General features: G+C 38.6%; 1 protein-coding gene and 1 non-coding gene across 2 annotated transcripts; one reads left to right on the top strand and one right to left on the bottom strand.

Annotated features, from left to right (window-relative positions):
• Positions 1 to 4173: 4173 nt before the first annotated feature.
• On the bottom strand, positions 4174 to 14815 carry LOC133059319 (chorionic somatomammotropin hormone 2-like). The gene is made up of 5 exons (XM_061146299.1): positions 14641 to 14815; positions 9235 to 9416; positions 6934 to 7041; positions 4995 to 5174; positions 4174 to 4365 (listed from the first exon to the last, which is right to left on the bottom strand). The coding sequence occupies exons 1-5, from the start codon at positions 14813 to 14815 to the stop codon at positions 4174 to 4176; spliced, it is 837 nt and encodes a 278-aa protein (XP_061002282.1).
• On the top strand, positions 11462 to 11567 carry LOC133060019 (U6 spliceosomal RNA). The gene has a single exon (XR_009693688.1). It is a non-coding gene; the product is annotated as a U6 spliceosomal RNA (small nuclear RNA).
• Positions 14816 to 18905: the final 4090 nt, after the last annotated feature.

Here is an 18905-nt window from a genome sequence, read left to right on the forward strand (position 1 = left end):
TTTCAGATGTCATTATAGATAAAAAAATATTGACATATAATGTTATTTTGGTTTCAGGTGTACAACATAATTATTTGATATATATTGCAAAATGATCACCACAAGAAGTCTGGTGAACATCTGTCACTAGAAATAGTTACAATTTTCTTCTTGTGATGAGAACATCTAAGATCTCTTAGCAGTGTTCATTAGGCAATTAGTATATTCCAGTTTTGACTTAGTGCAGTTAAATGAGACAAGTGGTTTTGAGTCTTAGAATCAAAGAATCATGTTGAAATAGTTGAGTTGAATCAAACTCTCAGTGCCAACTCATATAGAACTTTCTTGAAAAATCCATCCCTGATTAGGCCCACTTGGCTCCCATTACACGGTATGGTGTACAGGCATAGACCGGTGTTAAAGGCTTCTGCTATCTTTTCCACTTGTCCATGCAATTCTTTCTTGACATCTTTCAGTGCTTCATCCATCTCGTGTCTTCACTATCCAAACAGGTTTTGATTACAGCAGAAGACGTCTAAGTAGCTACACTCACAGTTGCTGCCCACTGGGCATTTTGAAAAGAGGCTGGAAGGAGTCATTTCAGTATTAGAGTTTTACTTACACGGGATTAGAAACCTTTTCAGTTTGAAGAGTCCATCAATACAAATACATTTCAGGAGTGAACACTGTTTAATTATTTATTTGATTAGTGATTAGCTGACTGTCTGCTAAGAGTAAGGCAATGAAGGGTTAGTAAACAAGGGAGGATTCAGGAAAAAGGAATGAGGAACTCTTGGAGAAAGTGGACACATGATTAAGGAGACCATTACCTCTATTTTGGTTAGGTTTCAGGTTTTGTTTAGGCTGGCTCTGTAAAGGTATGGGTTCTTTCCATTTTATTTCCATCCATGATCTATGCTTTACAATGTATGTCTTATTTAAGTGTTGAAAGTGACTAGAGACTTACTGCTTGTTATCACTGGGTAGTCGTGCTTTGCTTCTGGTATTTCAGATGGTCTAGCAGAGGCTCCGTAGAGTCCTTATTTCTATCATTTGCTGAAGAACCTTAACATTTGTTGGTGATTTCTGGTACTAAGTTGATGAAATACAGGAAAATAGAGCTCTGATGCTTTTGGATAAAACCTAAATTTATATCCTACCTTCTCTCTGATGTTTCATTGGTTGACTTAACTAGTCTCATATCGTTGGATGCCTTTTCTGACTCTTATGTCTGCCTCATTCCTTGCATGTGGTCAAGGTCTATTTCATTTTCTGTATCTCTCACATCTTTTGCGTCTTTTCACTTGGCAGAACTCTCTTTGATTTTTAGTGTCATAATATTCACAGCTCTTTCTGATCTCTTTCTTATTCTCTAAAAAGAGTCCCAACAGCCACAACTCCTCAATTGTCATTAAAGTTTCTCTTTTCTAATTCTGGACATTCTGCTCTCTTGTACTAAATGTTCTTGGTTTCCTGTTGTCTTATAGAATAAAGACACACTCTCCAAATTGGCATATATGATTCTCTCAAAGGAGGGTTTGATTGATTGCTTTGGGGCAGAGTATTCTGTCATGTTCTGAAAGGTTGGGTCATCCCAGGTAAAGACAGGGGCAAGACTCAGGTAAGAATAATTCTGACTATGAGGGAAGAGGTTGGTTTTGCTGGACATTGTTCCTGTATGTGGGTGAAAGTTGTCTTTGCCTAAAAGAAGATAATTTGGCTGGATTCTGTACTGAAGAGTTGCCAGGCTCTGTTCATCTCAAGAACTATGGTCTTTAGTAACAACAAAAGAATACTCCTAGTATAAAAGACAATTTAAGAAAAAGAGGAGAGAAGAGAAAATGGACATAAAAGGGAATATGAGATATTTGCTCTTAAAATATTGAAATATATATATATATATATATATATATATATATATATATATATATATGTATGTATTTGGGTCCTTAATAATACAGTGTTCTAACATCTTTTCATCCTTTACTACCCAAGTCCTTGACTCACTTTCCTTTTGCTGCTCTTCCTTCCTTCTCTCTTTCTCTTCCTTCTCTCTTATTCATCCTCCTTTCCCATCTACCTTTTGATTTCCCATTTTCTGTTTACTAGGAATTTCCAGAAAATCCCTAAAGATGCTGCATGATCAGCACAGCAGCATCACTGACTTCTTAGGAGAGCCAGTCAAGAGATTGGCCCTCATCCCTGGTTGTCTGGAGGCTGTTGAACAAGCTGAGCAACCCTAATCCAGTCACACTGCTCCAGTCTCAGTAGAGACTCAGTCTATTGAGAGGATTTTATAATTCAGGGACCTTCTAGGGCATATGTGTAAGGCCAAATAATTACTGACAAGGATAGTTGCTCTAAAAGGAAGAGAAAATGGTATCTCACTTCTCAGATAAGTGTGTTTTGAATCCAGCTTTCTGATCTACTCGGTGTCTATATGAGCAGTTGTATATTTATCTAGAGGCCCCAAGCAGGGGACAGATACACACCAGTATTTCTGCCATTCAATCGTACAGAGTGTTTATGATACATGGGTTTTCTATGGGTCAGCTAGTAGGCATATGACTGTGGGCTACTTAATGTTCTCCAGATGGTGCTTGCAGGTTGAGGGAAACAGAGAGGCTTTGGTGATTACTGCATGTGGTGAGCTGCGGGGACCAGAACAATTCCCTTGATTAAAAAGGAAACTATGACGTTGGGGATCCCCAGCTTATGAATGTCCTGGAAAACCACAAGGATCCCCAAGAGAAACACTTGTCAGTCAGGGGGAATTTCAGATCAGTCCATCTGGACCAAGAGAAGGCTACAACAGCACCATGTAAGTCAGTGATGTCAGAACTTTCCCATCTGTTACCATCTACCCTGTTCCAACATGATCCAAGGGATTGAAGATCCAGAGAGTGAGAGAGAAGGAACCTTGCAGAAATGGACACATTGATGCTTCCCGGTGAGTCCCTGGGGCCTCAGCAGGGGAGAGGGAAACATTGAATAGGCTGAATATGAGTTGGAGTTGACAGCTGACTGACGTGGCCTTGTGAAACCCAGAGTGACAGAATGTATGGAATGGTTGCAAGGTGATGCAGAAAATGAGGATGCAATGGAGTGTGGGTGAAGACAGCTACTGGAGGAGGATGGAGGCAGTTCATATTTGTATCTGCTATGGTCTCAACCTTGGTGTCCCCCAGAAATGTCATATGATGAAATCCTGATTCCCATGGTTATGGTATCCAAAGGTGGTGCCTTTGTGAGGTTCTGGAGTCATAAGGATGGAGCCTCCTCAATGAGATGAGTGCTTTTATATATAAGAGACACACAGAGTGCCCGAGCTCTTCAACCTGTGTGAGGATACAATAAGAAGTGTGTGGGATACATGAGACAAGTGCTCCGGCCTGGTGCACTGGGAAGACCCAGAGGAATCGGGTGGAGAGGGAGGTGGGAGGGGGGATCGGGATTGGGAATACATGTAAATCCATGGCTGATTCATATCAATGTATGACAAAACCCACTGGAAAAAAAATAATAATAACAAATTAGAAAACTAAAAAAAAAAAAAAAAAAAAAAGAAGTGTGTGACCAGAAAGGACCCTGCATGACCACACTGTGGAAATCCATTTCCATATTTATAAGGCTGTGATATTTTGTTATAGCAAACCCAGAAGGGCTAAGACAACATCCTAACAATCTTCAGACAGTTCAGTAAACCTCATGCTATTTGTACAAAGGTGCGAAGCACTGATCCTGTCTTGTGTAACACTGTGACAGTGGGCTGACAGTTTGTGGCTGACTTTCATAAAGGATCCTGAGGATTCAGTCTTCTTGGTAGCATGGCCAGAACCATGAACAATTGTTTAATACTTTGATTCTCATAACTTGACCCAGAATAATTTTCTGTGATTCTTACATAATCTCTTACTGGTCTTATTTGTAATGCCAGCTTCTGCTATTTGTGATTAATTTTAATAGGAGCTTCATATTCTCAATTGTAGGGGCGGATTTTCTTTTGATTTTTTATTAAATGAAAATAAGAAATGTTAACAAATTACCCTCTTAGATTTTGGCATCTCTACAGAGTCTGTGTTTACTTTTTTAGGAGGCGACAGAGCATGCATGAAAAAGCTGTATATTTCAAAGAAGCCTGCTATGGGATAGATCCTTAGCACCATCTCAGAGCTGGATGGGATGGATGTGGATTTAGCACTCGTCACTGATTCGGCATGCCAGGATCTTGGTGTACATGTCAACTTTACGTGAATCCCTGTTTAGGCACTTGAACAGGTTATAAAATGCAGAATGACGTACATCTTCATCGTCGGACAGCAGGAATGGAATTGCTGACCAGTACAAGCGTTCCTCCTCCAACTTCCGTCTGAGTGGAAGAATAATCTGAATACCCAACAGATAAATGACTTCTCATGAGTTTTATTAGTATTTCCTTATCTTTGTCCCTTGTAATTATATTATTAATATTTGGGAATCACATACAAATGTAAAACTCTCTAGATATGGATTTTCGGCCAGCCTATGAGAAAACTATTAGGAATCTATAATGTAGAAACATAACTCAAGTTTAGATTTAACTTTCTCTTTTCTTCCTTCCCACTCTCATCCTTTGATTTGAGCAGAAAAGGGAAAGAAAACAAGTGGAACTTCAATAGCAGATATCCTGGGAAACATTGAGGAAAATGCTGACCTTGGAAATTCTGTTATCTAGTTCTCCTACTCTTAAAAACATTTCAACCACCTTGCCCGGGAAGAGGCAAGCTTTTGGTGGAATTGTGTGCAATGTAAGGAAGGCTGCACATGTCAAAAAATGCACTGAAATTCTGATTCTTTTACAGTAGAATCTATCAAATGAAAAACTAGGCTCTTGCTTTATGTAGTAGGAATCTAGTATATAGAAGTCATGAATCTTTTTCTTAAAAAAATGGGATATTTCAAAACACATTGTGCATTACAGACATCAACTCTTTCATTCATGAACAATGCAAGAAAGCCCTAGGCAGGATGCTCACCTGGCTGAATTGTCTCGCTAAGATTGATTGAAGTTTGAATGATTTTCTACGACACTCTAAGGCACTTGATATGATAGTAACTGTGAGGTTTTCCTCAATCCGCGGGTCATAGGCTAGATCAAACAGAGGAGCATTCCAGAGGTACTGTATCAGGAGTATCCACATAGTAAGGTTTTCATTCTAAGCAAACATTATAAACAGTCTCATTAAAATAATCATAAAACAGTGATTTTGGTAACAGGTGATCTTTGTTCAGAGCTGCTGACCTAAAGACTTTGGTTATTCCTATGTGTATGCAGAGATTTTTGAAGGTGGTAAAAGTCACAAAATTATAAAAGGTAAGCTGTTAGTTCACACTTCACTGAATTATTATAAATCTGGGTTATTTTAGGAATTAATTCTTCTGATGAGTTCTAATTAATAATGAATTTTCTTATTTCCTCTGAAATTCTACCACCCACTTAGTGAGTTCTTTTATGTTTGTCTATTTGCGTGAGAGAAATCTAAGTATTTTTTGACAAGTCAGTATGTACCTGCAGTACTTGACCCAGGAAAGAGGCATTCTGCCTGTACCCACATCATTGTCACACAGTGATTCTTTCATATTAATGAATCAGATGAGTCATTCGTATTGACTTTCGATAGGTAATTTGTTTTGTGATATTACAACCAAGAGACAATGAAGAAGACATGACATTCCTAAACAAGTTTTCTTTCCTCAGTTGATCCCAATAGCAGCCCCCCATGCTGGCATCAGAAGAGTCTGTCTTGTTGACATGTGTCCAAGCAGAAAATGGCACAGTGTTGTCTTTAGTAACAGCATCAGTGGGATTCACAATGGGGGGTTTTCAGCCCTAGTTCACTACTACTAGCAGAATTGAGCATGAAAATCCTGGGGGCTGAAGATCTCTAGTTAATATGCTTGATTTCTTTACAGTCATGAACTGTGTTAGTGGTAAAGAACAGAGAACTGAGTAGGATTAAATATAGTAATGCACATAAAGTGCTTAGTAAAATGTATGGCCATGTAGTAACTCTCAATAAACTTTAAATTCAAGCTTATTGAAAAATCCCTCCTCCTCCTCCTTTTTGACCTTTTCCTTTACTTGATCATTCTCATTATTAATGAACTTAACAGAGGAAAAAAATTCTGGTATCATTAAGAAAGTTGTAGAGAGAAAAAAATAGAATTTTAAGGGGGGATGCATGTGAAAATATTTTAAATAATGTTAGGATGAAGGATAAAGCAGGAAATCAGAAAGGAGAGATTATAACGGTGAAAATTTGGAGCTGCCATTAATCATTGAGGCTTGATGTGTAAACTGTGTTGTCCTCAGAACAGAGCCAATTGTTGCGGCCATGAGAAGCAAAGTAATGTTATATAGGCCATTGTGGGGGAAACTTACAAATTAAAAATAAAAGGTGACAGAGGAGTTGTTGAGAATGATGAATGAGGAGGTGTCAGAGAAGTAGAAGCAGAATCAGAAGAACCTTGAAAGGCAGACACGCTGGCGCGAGTGGTGCAGTATAGGACTCCCACGTACGAGTCACTAGTAACAGTGAGTACTCAAAACTGGGGTGTGTTTCCTACATATTCATGAATTTTGTAATCTTATATTTTACACATGGAAGTTCCCATTCATTTCCTGTTTTTGTACAGAATAATAGCTGCAATCCTGTGTCTAATGCATTGCTTGAACTAAACTTGTCTGCACTGACAATTTATAGATCTGTTATTTGTTTTGCTACTACAGATCAATAGTCATCCCTTGATTTCACTCATGCTTCATCAACTGCATAAAATAATTTCTCTTCTGATGCTTACAGTTCCTCTAAAATTTTCTGCATATAAAGTTACCATTACCTCTAATAATCCAAAGCCTGGTAAGCTAAATACTGTCTCATTCGATCTGGTGAAAAACCCAGGTGAAAGACTCACGTTCATCAGTTGGGCTTTTTCTATTTCTTCAGGAGCATGGAGGGGATTGGTGTGGCAGTCATTGGTGGCATTCATATACTCTGGTTTACTCTGGGAATACATTTCAATCTGAAAGTGATCAGGCAATTAGTTGTGGTTGTTGGGCACTCAATAGATGAACCAATTACCAGAACATTAACGTTTGATAGATGTGTAATTTTTTAATCGGGGGGCATCACAAAACTTGAAAGTCATTCTTTTCCTACTTTTTCTATATATTGTCTCTATAAAAATGATTTTACATCTAACATTTCTAAGTTCAAACATTTTCCTTCTCTTTTTTATCACTATCTTTTTTTTTTTTTTTTTTTGGTATTTGAACCAAATACTTTTGTTCTTTTGAACCAATACTTAGTTTGTTTTTTTTTTTTTAGTTCTTTTGTATCAATACTTGGTGCTTCCCAGGTGACGGTAGTGGTAAAGAACATTCCTGTCAATGCAGGAGATATAAGAAGCCTCATGTTAGATCCCTTGGTGAGGAGCATCCCTTGCGAGAGGGTACAGCAGCACACTCCTGTACTCTCGCCTGGCGAATCCTATGGACAGAGGAGCCTCTTGGGCTACAGTCAGCAGGGTTTCAAAGAGTTGGAACAATGGATGTGACTTAGAATGCATGCATGCACCTATATTTAACCATTTAATCTCTTGTTTACTATGGGTTAGAGCCCGTTAGTGAACCCACTCACTAAAAAGCTTAGTGTTCATCCCAGGTGCAGAATACAATGCTGTTTATGGTGACAAAATGGTACATCAGAAAAACATGACATAAAGTTATAGGAAATACTAAGCAATGGACTGAGAAAAATAAGAGGAGATAAATCTAACTAACACTTTGATAGAGAAAAACAAATCTTTAGCGGAACTTATGAACATTTGAAGAGATTACTTGGAAGAGTTGGACAAAAATGGAGTGTCAAAAATGGAGGATGAAACAAAAACTAGTGAGTACAAAGAACTACCTGAATTTAACAGAAATCTTTAGCACTGCCTTTTATTAGCTGTCTGCTCTACTATGTGCTCCTTTATTGACCTAAAAGAATTAACATACAAATTTCAAATACCTTCATCAGAAAGAGAATAATTGTTTCCAATTGTAAATTCTGCTTCTATAGTAGCTCAAAACCTATTCACTGCAAATCTTAAAACAGTAATTTGTAGCATTAAGAACACTACCAGTATTCATTTTTGTGACCAGGATTCAGGTTTGTTTAACATGTTCCATCCACCCAGTTCACTGCAGAGCAGTTCTCATTTATTGGCTATTTACTCTGAGCCTGGAGAAGAAGCCCAGAGAGACCCTGAAGGGCCAGAAATTCAGCATGCTTCCTTTTCACTAGCCCCACCTAAAAGTGCGTTATGTCAGGTAGTATTATGGACTGAATGTGTGTTCTTCAAATTCATGTGTTGTTTCCCGAATCGCCAAAGTACTGTGTTTTGAAAAGGGTTCCGACTTTTTGGCACGCCATGGTCTATAGCCCACCAGACTCCTCTGTCCATGGGATTTCTCAGGCAAGAACAGGAATGGCTTGCCATTTCCTTCTCCAGGGAATCTCACAGACCCAGGGATAGAACCCAGGTCTCTCCCATTGAAGGCAGATTCTTTACCAACTGAGCCACCAGCAAAGTCCGTTAAGGTTAAATGAGCTCTCAGGGTGGAAAACTCATCCAATAGGTTAGGTGTCTCCATGAAGCAAAACACCAGAGAATTTTCTCTTCTGTCTCTGTGTCTGTGTGTCCTTTCCTCTGTCTCTCTACCCGAACCCCCATCCTGTGTGAGGATGCACGGAGAAGCCATCCTGGGAAGAAAGAGTTCTCACCACAGCCTCACCTTACTGGTGCCGTGATCTGGGACTTCTAGCCCCCAGAACTGTGAGGAAATAAATTTCTGTTGTTTTTTCCACTGAGTCTATTGTATTCTTTTATGGCATTCCTAGCTGACAAATACAAAATCATTTATTCTGGAAATTTAAAAAAAGAAAATGAATGAAAGGAAATTGAAAAAGTTAGTGCACTTCATAGGAATCTTTGAGGTTTCGCTATACTGATCCCATCTTCGATTTCCACATCTTATGAGCTGACGGCATCTTTAACCTGGAGAGTGTGTTATTTGAAGTTTGGCTGAAGCAGCCCTTTTGTTGAAAGGATAGTTTGGCCCAGTCACTTACGCGAAGGTAACTTCTGGGAGCCTAGCGGGCTACAGTCCATGGGGTCGCAAGTGTCGTCATGACTGAGCAACTAAACCACCACCACCACAGTACTTACAACCTCATTGAACATTATTGTGGAAAGGTTATGCATGTCGTGGGACAGGATGGAGGCACGGCTAAACGTTTCTCGAAGGGACTTCAGGCGGACACCAAACAGGTATCGACCGCAGAGCCAGCAAAATTCGCCTTGGCACAGGAGCACATTTGACATGACCAGCAGCAGGAGCAGGCAAGACCCTGCTAAAATAAAAACATGAGCCATTCTGAGATGATCTAGTCACCTGAGCTTATCAAATCCATCCTGTGGAGGGAAGCCTTCTCTTTCCCTGTTGCTCTGAGCAGGAATTGGAGCTGTAGTAGCTGGGGTGGGGAAGAAGGAGTGCCTTCTGTGTGAATTTAGATGGATGATGATATTTGCAGAGATAGATAGTTGGAGAAGTAGGTTACTCCCTGCATTTTTGTATTGCTCCCTGAAGTACTTCTGTGCTCTGCAAACATTTGGAACTTAATTCTGAGCAAGAGTCTTCAGGCCATTATTTTAAGACACTTTATTTTTGGGACTCTGCAGACTCTCAGCAGCGAGGCCCTCTAGGAGTGTGTTATTTTTTCACTCTACATTGACTAGTGCTTGAATTTTAGACACTGAAATGACAAGAAGTGTACAGTTGATCTGTGTGGCTTACATCATGCTGGGGTAAGAGTAAACACATGACTAACTGATCACTACTATTGAGAACAAAGAGAATACTAAGAGAAAAAGGATACTGTACCTTGGATCTGCTAACTCACCTTCATAACCCCATGCATGTCTTTGATACTTTCCGAAAAGCTTTAAAACATCTTAAAATTTGTGTTTCACAGTAACCCTATGAAATAGCCTTCATCTTCACTATGTTCATCAAGTTATGTTAATGAAGATGCGATGACCTGGAGAGGGCAAGTAATTTTCCCCAGGTCCCATTATTAGCAGGTGGAGGTGACTGGGCACCAATGCAGTCGTCTGTTCACTTCCTGATGTCACATCACACATGCCTGTGGGCTCTCGGTCTGTGTGTGTGTAACCAGGACCACATCAGGAGCTGTGATGACTCAGCTTAAAGCGAGAAATATTTTGTCTTTGACTATAAAACAGCAGTGACCCTAGAACACTGGTTTTATCTGTTCTGCTCTGTCTATAAAACACTCACTGTTAACGTCTTTGACAATTATCAGTGTGGGGACTTGTTTCTCCTGCTAGACTTTCTTCTAGGGAACTTGACAGCTCCTCTACTTTTATGCATCCTTAATCTTCTCATTACGTTTTTTTCTTCGAGACAATGGCAGGTAAATCTCCAGAAGGTCATCCAAGAACATTATCTGCTCAGCACCCAGCCCCCATCACTGGCTCTGCAGACACGGCCTGGCGTTTCCTGACTGTGATGTTTCAGGGAGAAAATCCATCTGTCTAGTCGGGAGCACATCCTGACAACCCACAGGGCTTAGGTTTTGAACCATCTCCCAGAATTCCGCTTTGATAGTAAAACTAGACCTTCACGCTTCCATGATGTATTGTAATATTTCAGAAATTATTCCTGGCCCTACCTTTGACCAATGGAAGCATAAAATCATAGACTCTTTTTTTTTTTTTTATTATTATTTTTTTTTTTTTCCAGTGGGTTTTGTCATACATTGATATGAATCAGCCATGGATTTACATGTATTCCCAATCCCGATCCCCCCTCCCACCTCCCTCTCCACCCGATTCCTCTGGGTCTTCCCAGTGCACCAGGCCGGAGCACTTGTCTCATGCTATCATAGACTCTTGCAAGCGTGATTTTATTTTATTTTATTTTTTTTCATGAGACAGACTCCTTAGTCAGTATATCACATTTTGTATATATTATGGCACTTATATATAATTTTTATATTAATGCATTTAATTAACTTTTGCATGTTCAAATCATTTTTTTCTCTTTTTTTTGTTTTCTGTTATTTATTTATTTATTTATTTTCAGTGGGTTTTGTCATACATTGATATGAATCAGCCATAGAGTTACATGTATTCCCCATCCCGATCCCCCCTCCCACCTCCCTCTCCACCAATTTTAATATTTCTTTTCCTCTCTGACCTTTGTAAGTAAGCAGAATTTAAGACTGATTTGAGCAAGAATTGAGTTTGGACATGAGAACTGATAAAATAGGGATTTTATCCTCCTGAATGAGATATCAACATGATTCTTTCTACAATTTACCAGAAGAGTGGTAATTTAATGAAGGATAAGGTATCAGCATTTACTGCATGTTTGCTTTGGTAGCACATATGTTAGAAAATTGGAATAATACTGACAAGATTAGCATGGCCCCCTGCCCAAGGATGACACACACATTTGTGAAGCTTTCCATATTTTTCTGTAACAACTTTGAGGAGTATGATGGGAAGCAAGGGGGAAATAGGTTCAAGAGTGAGGGGACATAGGTATCCCTATGGCTGATTCATGTTGATGTTTGGCCGAAAGCAGTACTGTATTGTAAAGCAAATAACTTTCAATTAAAGATCAATAAATTTAATTATTAAAACTGTTATTGGGGATCATATAACAGGTTCAGATATCCATTGTATGACTAAAGAGGATCTGACTGGAAACTAAAGGTGTCAGTTATCGTTGGTAGTGATTCATTAACTTTATAGTTGAATGAGAAAGTAAACCAACAAAGACTATTGTCTGTGACTCAGTGTCACAGCAAGCTATAATCCTTGTCTGCGTTCGCCTTTAGGCGGTATAGCGCCCAAACTTTGAAACTGAGGCCGTTCCCAGAAGCACACAGTCATGAGTTCTGTTCAGGGTTTTATTCCTGATGCTGGAAGCTTTTGTTTGCTGGTCCACTAGCCCCAAAGCTTTCTCTTCTGAGCATTCTCTGGTTCTATCATGTGCCCAAGTCTTTGTATTTTGGTTGTCTAATTTGATTCTCTTATTCTTTAATCGGACTACCAAGTCTCTTTACGATATATTTTTCAGACCCTTGTGTGCTTTGAATTTTCTGATGCTCATTAGTGTATTTGCTTCTTTATCAGTTGTTTTATTTGCTATTATCTTCTCCCATTCTTACCAAAAGACACAGACTGGATGAATGGATACAAAAATAAGACCCATATATATGATGTCTACAGGAGACCCACTTCAGTCCTAGAAACACATAGAGACTGAAAGTGAGAGGATGGAAAAAGATATTCCATGCAAATAGAAATCAAAGAAAGCCAAAATGGCAATTCTCATATCAGAAAAAATAGACCTTAAGATAAAAGCTATTATAAGAGATAAAGAAGACACTACCTAATGATCAAGGGTCAGTCCAAGAAAAAGACAAAACAATTTTAAATATTTATGAAGCCAACATAGGAGCACCTCAATACATAAGGTAAACACTAACTGACACAAAAGGGGAAATTGACAGTAACACAATAATAGTAGGGCATGTTAACACCGCACCTATACCAATGAACAGATCAACAAAACAGAATATTAATAAGGAAACATAAGCCTACAAGGAAATATTAGAGCAAACAGACCTAATTGATATTCAGCACATTCCACCAAATGCAGAATACACTTTCTTCTCAAGTGCACATGGAACATTTTCCTCATCGTGGGTCACAAATCAAACCTCAGTAAATTTAAGGAAATTGAAATTATATCAAGCATTTTCTCTGACCTCAACACTATGAGACTAGATATAGATTATAGAAAAAAGAAACTTTAAAGAACAAAAACACATGGAGATTCAACAACACATTTCTAAATAATAAACAAGTTACTAAAGAAATAAGGCAAATCAAAACATTCCTAGAAACAAAGAACAATGAAAATATGATGATCTAAACCTGTAGGATGCATCAAAAGCAGTTCTAAGAGGGAAGGTTATAGTAATACAAATCCTACCTCAAGAAACACATTGAATAGACAACCTAACTTTACATATCTTTATCTCTTTTTAAATTTCTCTTATCAATGTCTTAAAGGTTTTGTATAAAATCTTTCAACACCTTGCTTAAGTTTATTTCTAAGTGTTTTATCTTTCTGTGATGCAATAGTAAATGGGCTTTTTAATTTATTCAAATTTCTGATAGTTTGTTGTTGATACATAGTTAGGAAACAGAGTTTTGTATATTTGAATATAGTAAACATAATGTATGCTACCTCTTTAAAGAATAGACATTTTCCCACAAACAAGACATATAGATCATCAAGAGGTATATGACAAGATGCTCAGCATCACTAATAATCAGATGAAATGCAGATCAAAAGCACAAGAGATATCACCTCGTGCCTGTTTGAATGGCTAGTACCAAAAATGTAAGAAATGACAAATCTTGTAGAGGATGTGGAGAAAAAGGAGTGCTTATGCACTGCTGGTAGGGATGCATACCGGTGCAACTCCCATGGAAAAATACTGTGGAGGTGCCTCAAGAAATTTAAAAGAGAACTGTTATGTGACCCATTATCCCACTTCTGGATATATAGTCAAAGGAAATGAAATCATTTTCTAAAACAGCGATCTGTATTCCCATGTTCATTGCAGCATCATTCACAGTAGCCTTGTAATAGGAACAACCTGAGTACCTTTCAACAGAAGAATGGATTAAAACAACGTGATGTGACATATATAGGTAAACATTATTTAGGCATGAGAAAAAGAAAGAAATCCTTCCATTTATAGCAACATGGATGAAACTGGAGGGCATAACACTTGGTAAATTAAGTCATACAAAGAAAAATACAATAAGATCTCAATTATAAGGATTCTCAAAAAAAAATAATCTCTGAGAGAGTGGATATCATCGAGTGGTATACCGACTCAGTGGTCATGAGTTTGAGTAAGCTCCGGGTGTCAGGGATGGACAGGGAAGCCTGTGTTGCTGCCGTCCATGGGATCGCAAATAGTTGGACCCGACTAAATGACTGACTCTTCTGAAGAGAGTGAAACTTACCTGCGTTCTCCTCAAAAAGCAAAAGTTAAACATGTGTGGTGATGGCAATGTTACTTAATAGAAAGGGAAACTCATTTCTAATACATGTACAAATGGGGGTGGACAAGATGACAGAGGGGTAGGTGGGAATGGGGTACAGCCCTCTCCACCAATGCATCAAAGACATCTAAAAACACAGCAGTTCTCACAGAAGACCAGGTGAATACTGGAAGAACTCCCTGACTACTGAGGAGGAATATCCGGATTCATACAGAACTTGGTAGGACAAAAGAAAGAAGGGACAAGGAGGAAGGGGAAAGAAGGAGGAGAGCAAGTGGGACCAGCCTGCATCTGGGGGTGAGGGAGCTGAAGCGCAAGGGAGAGATCCCCACGTCCATGGCCGTCCACTGGAATAAGGAGCCATTTGAAGCTGCTGGGGAGGGAACCAACTAACCTGTTTGATCGTCTGAACGGAGTGAGAACCACATAGACAAGCCATGCTGCTGCCTTTCATACCTCGGACAGGGTTGTAAGTCCACTGGTGTCCATGGAAGCTGGAAGCTGAGGCCATGGGGACTGCGGAATGATCCCAGGGTGAGGACTCCTGTTGCCCGTGGGGAGTCAGCCGGATGGGATGGGATGGAGGAAATCTGCTGCATCGAATGCTTCTTAAGGAAAGCCATGAGGCCATAAAAGTAGGGTACAGCTTCCTGTGGAGTAGAGCTATCTCTTTCTCCATGGTGGTACCTGTAGGTTGAGCAATAGAGAAAGTCTTCAGTGAGGGTGGTCCTTGAGTGCCTGATGCACTAAGCAATGGAGAGTTTTGAATGTCTATATGCCCTACCCTACCCTATTCTCTGTCTAAATTGTGGGTTTTAGCATTGTAATATTTTTATGAACTGAAATTTCTTCTGCTAGAGTTTCTGGTTTACATATTAAGCTAACTGCTCACATCTGTCTCATTCTTGGTGTTTCAAGAAACTTTGAGAACCTTCCTTCCTCTCAAGGCATTACTGCCCTTTACTTTACTACCATTGCTGACTTCCCACACTTTCTCTTCTTCCCTACTATATTCTATGTCTTTCTCTATTCGCTATAACTTTAGTAGTATGTATCCCTATATTGCTATTAATATTTATAATAAATTATTGACCCAATGCAGTAGAGTATCAAAAGGACTCCAGTTTCAACACTAGTAATAAATTACCCCCAAATTATAATCCATTAATGCTCCCATTTGAAACTGATTTTCTATTGATATATTAGTGAGGTCTCTTAACTCATTATCTTTACTAGGTGGCTCAATTTTGAAATGAAACATAGAAATCAATGGAGTAGTAAACTCTGGAAATTACCTTCATTTTGATATGCCTCTTTAGTAAGTATGCAAATATTAGTTTGTTTTTGTTTTGTTTTCCCCTGTGAGGCTGTTCTTAGTACATATTATAGTTCACTGTAGGGTGATTTCTCTTGACTGAAGAATGTACACTGTGAACTGTAATTGTCAAACAAGTGAGTGGAGATGAAGAAAGTAATGCCAGGAAGGCATAGGCTTTTGTTGTTCTAGAAGGAAAACCTTGCTGTGTCTCTCATCTACAGTCTAATCTTCAGCTTTATTGAAACTCTTACTTTTCTTATGCTCCATTAAAAATCTGGATTATTTGGGGTTTTTTGCCCTTGAGTTGTATGTCTCATGTATTTTTGGATATTACCTTATAAAATATGTTTTTGAAATATCTTCTGTCAATGTGTAAACTGCCATTTGATTTTGTTGATGTTCCTTTCGTTGGAGTTTGATGTGGTCCCACTTGTTTCTTTTTGCACTTCTTGCCTTTCTTTTAGTGTGAAACCCAGAAACTCATTGCAAAGGCCGATGGCCAGAAGATTACCTCAATGTTTTCTTCTAGGGGTTTAACCGCTTAAAGTCTTATGTTCAACTTTTTAATCCTTTTTTATAGTTGATTTCTGTGTATGGTAAAAGACAGGGGCACAGTTCAGTTTTTCATAGGACTATCCATTTTGCCCAGTGCCATTTTTTAAAAGCTTCTCCTTTCCCCACTGGATATTCTTGGCTCCTTTTTCATAAGCTAACTGACAATCTATAGGTGTGCGTTTCTTTCTGGCTTGGTTGTTCTGCTCTGTTGATATATGAGTCTGTTTTCATGCCAGTCAATAAATATGAAACATGTTTCCTTAAGCATCTTTTAAACTGTTTTTATGAGTGTCTTGAATATTTTCATACATAGTTCTTTCAACACCTTGCTCAAATTTATTGCAAAGTGTTTTATTTTTTTGATGCAATTATAAGTGGGATATTTGTATTTCTGTAATTTCTTTAGGTGAAAGGATAGGTATCTGAGTTTTATATATTCAAATACAATATACAAAATGCATGCATTTTTTACAGAATAGACTATTTTCCCCCCAAATAAGACATACGGAATGCCCAAGAAGTTTACGACAAGATGCTCAACATCACTATCAGGGAAGTGCAAATCAAAAGTACAACACATACCACCTCACTCCTGTTTAAATGGCTTTTACCAAAAAGTAAAAAATCAGTGTGATTGAGGATGTGTAGAAAATGGAGGTCTTAATGGATTATTGGTAGGAATGTATATTGGTGCAATTCCCATGGAATACCTTCGGGAAGTTTCTCATGAAATTTCACACTTCTGGATATATATTCATTTCTGAATATATATTCAAAGGAAATGAAATAATTATCTCAAAGAGAAATGTGTACTCCCATATTCACTGCATCAATATTGACAGTAGCCTGCTGCTGCTGTTGCTGCTAAGTCGCTTCAGTCGTGTCCGACTCTGTGCAACCCCATAGACGGCAGACCACCAGGCTCCCCCTTCCCTGGGATTCTCCAGGCAAGAACACTAGAGTGGGTTGCCATTTCCTTTGCTGATGGATGAAAGAGAAAGCTGAAACTGATGTCCTCTGATTTATAGAGACTCCATGGACTGCATCATACCAGGCTCTACCGTCCATGGGATTTTCCAGGCAAGGGGACTGATGTGGGTTGCCATTTCCTTCTCCATCACAGTAGCCCAGAAACAGCCTATTATAGGAACAATCTAAGTATCTGTCAGCAGGTGAAGAGATTAAAACAGTGTGATATGATATATATATATATGAATTGAATTTAGCCATTAAAATAGAAACAAAGTTTCCATTAGTGGTAGCATGGAGGGCCTAATGCCAAGTGAAATAAGTTAGAGAAAGACAGATACTGCATGATCTTAATTGTAAGAAATCTAAAAAAAAAAAAAAAACCAGAACTCAGAAACAGCATGGGAAAGTGATTGCCAGGGCTTGGAGAATGGAGGAAATAGGAATGTGCTTGGAAGAAGTTATACATTTTAACATATGAAAATTATAAGGTCTGATGATCTAATGTGTAGCATGATGACTATAATTGATAAAACTGTGTTGTATAATTGGTGCTGTCTAAGAGAGTGGAACTTACCTGTGTTTTCTTCAAAGAATAAAAGGTAAACATGTCAGATGATAGCTATGTTACTTAAGTTAATAGAAAGGGAAACTCTTTTCTAATACATATGTAAATGAGGGTCAGCACTATGGCAGAGGGGTAGGTGGAAATGGCAAGTGTACTGGAGTGGGTTGCCATTTCCTCCTCCAGAGAAGCTTCCTGACCCAGGGATTGAACCATCGCCTGTGTCTCCTGCATCGCAGGCAGATTCTTTAGCTGCTGAGCCATCTGGGAAGTTCTAAAAAAACTACCATATGACCTAGAAATTCTACCATTGGGCATACACCCTGAGAAAACCATATTTCAAAAAGACACATGTACCCCAAAATTCATTGCAACAGTGTTTACAATAACCAGGACATGGAAGCAATCTAGATGTGCACTGAGATAGGAACGGATAAAGAAGTTGTGGTACAACTATACAAGGGAATTTTAATTAACCTTAAAAACAAGTGAATTTGGGTCACTTGAGCTGAGGTGGATGAACCTACAGCCTGTTATGTAGAGTGAAGTAAGTCACAAAGAGAAAACCAAATATTGTTTGTTAATGTATATGTGGAATCTAGAAAAATGGCACTGGTTAACCTATTTTCAGGGCAGGAGGTGAGGCACAGACAGAGAACAACAGGTTTGTGGACACAAAGGGGAGGAGAGGGCAAGTTGAATTAAGAGAGTCGCATTGAAACACAGTACATTACCATCCGTAAAATATTACCGACAGCTAGCGGGAAGTTGCTCTATGACACAGGAAGCTCACCCCGTCTGTGTGACCACCTGGAGAAGCGGGACGGGGTGCGAGTGGGGGGACTCAAGAGGGAGGGGGTATATGTACACTTATGGCTGATTCACATCATTGTACAACACATTTTAAAGAAATTATACTCCAATTAAAGATAAATTTAAAAAATAGTATATAGATCTATCAAAATTTCATGTTATATACTTTAAATATCTTACAGTTTTATTTGCCAATTCTGTCTCAAACAATACTCTGCTTGTTAGTCACTATTCATGACATTTGATTTATATATGTTGGTGTCTACATGGGAAACAAAAAAGCACTTTGCAATATCTACTGAGAAAGGCAAAATGGGGACATTTTTGATACTTAAATATCACTTAAGCAAAAGGATTGATAATTAAGTAGTTTCAGTGGGTGAATAGCACCTCAACCTCACAACTAAAAAAATAAAACTGCTAAAAAAATAGTCCCTCAGCAACACAACCAAAAAAATAAAACTGCTAAAGAAAGAATTGTTGGTATCTTTCCAATATAGT

This window comes from Dama dama, chromosome 7 (genome assembly GCF_033118175.1).
Source record: "Dama dama isolate Ldn47 chromosome 7, ASM3311817v1, whole genome shotgun sequence".
Taxonomy (NCBI): domain Eukaryota; kingdom Metazoa; phylum Chordata; class Mammalia; order Artiodactyla; family Cervidae; genus Dama; species Dama dama.

Bases quoted from the DNA above. Each gene is read 5' to 3' on its own strand.
- LOC133059319 (XM_061146299.1), bottom strand. From the start codon at position 14,815: ATGGCCTCATGGCTTTCCTTAAGAAGCATTCGATGCAGCAGATTTCCT. The intron at 9,417-14,640 runs GTATGAAAGGCA...TTATTTTAGCAG, and splicing joins GACTTACAACCCTGTCCGAG to GGTCTTGCCTGCTCCTGCTG. The intron at 4,366-4,994 runs GTGAGCATCCTG...TTGGGTATTCAG, and splicing joins TAGCGAGACAATTCAGCCAG to ATTATTCTTCCACTCAGACG.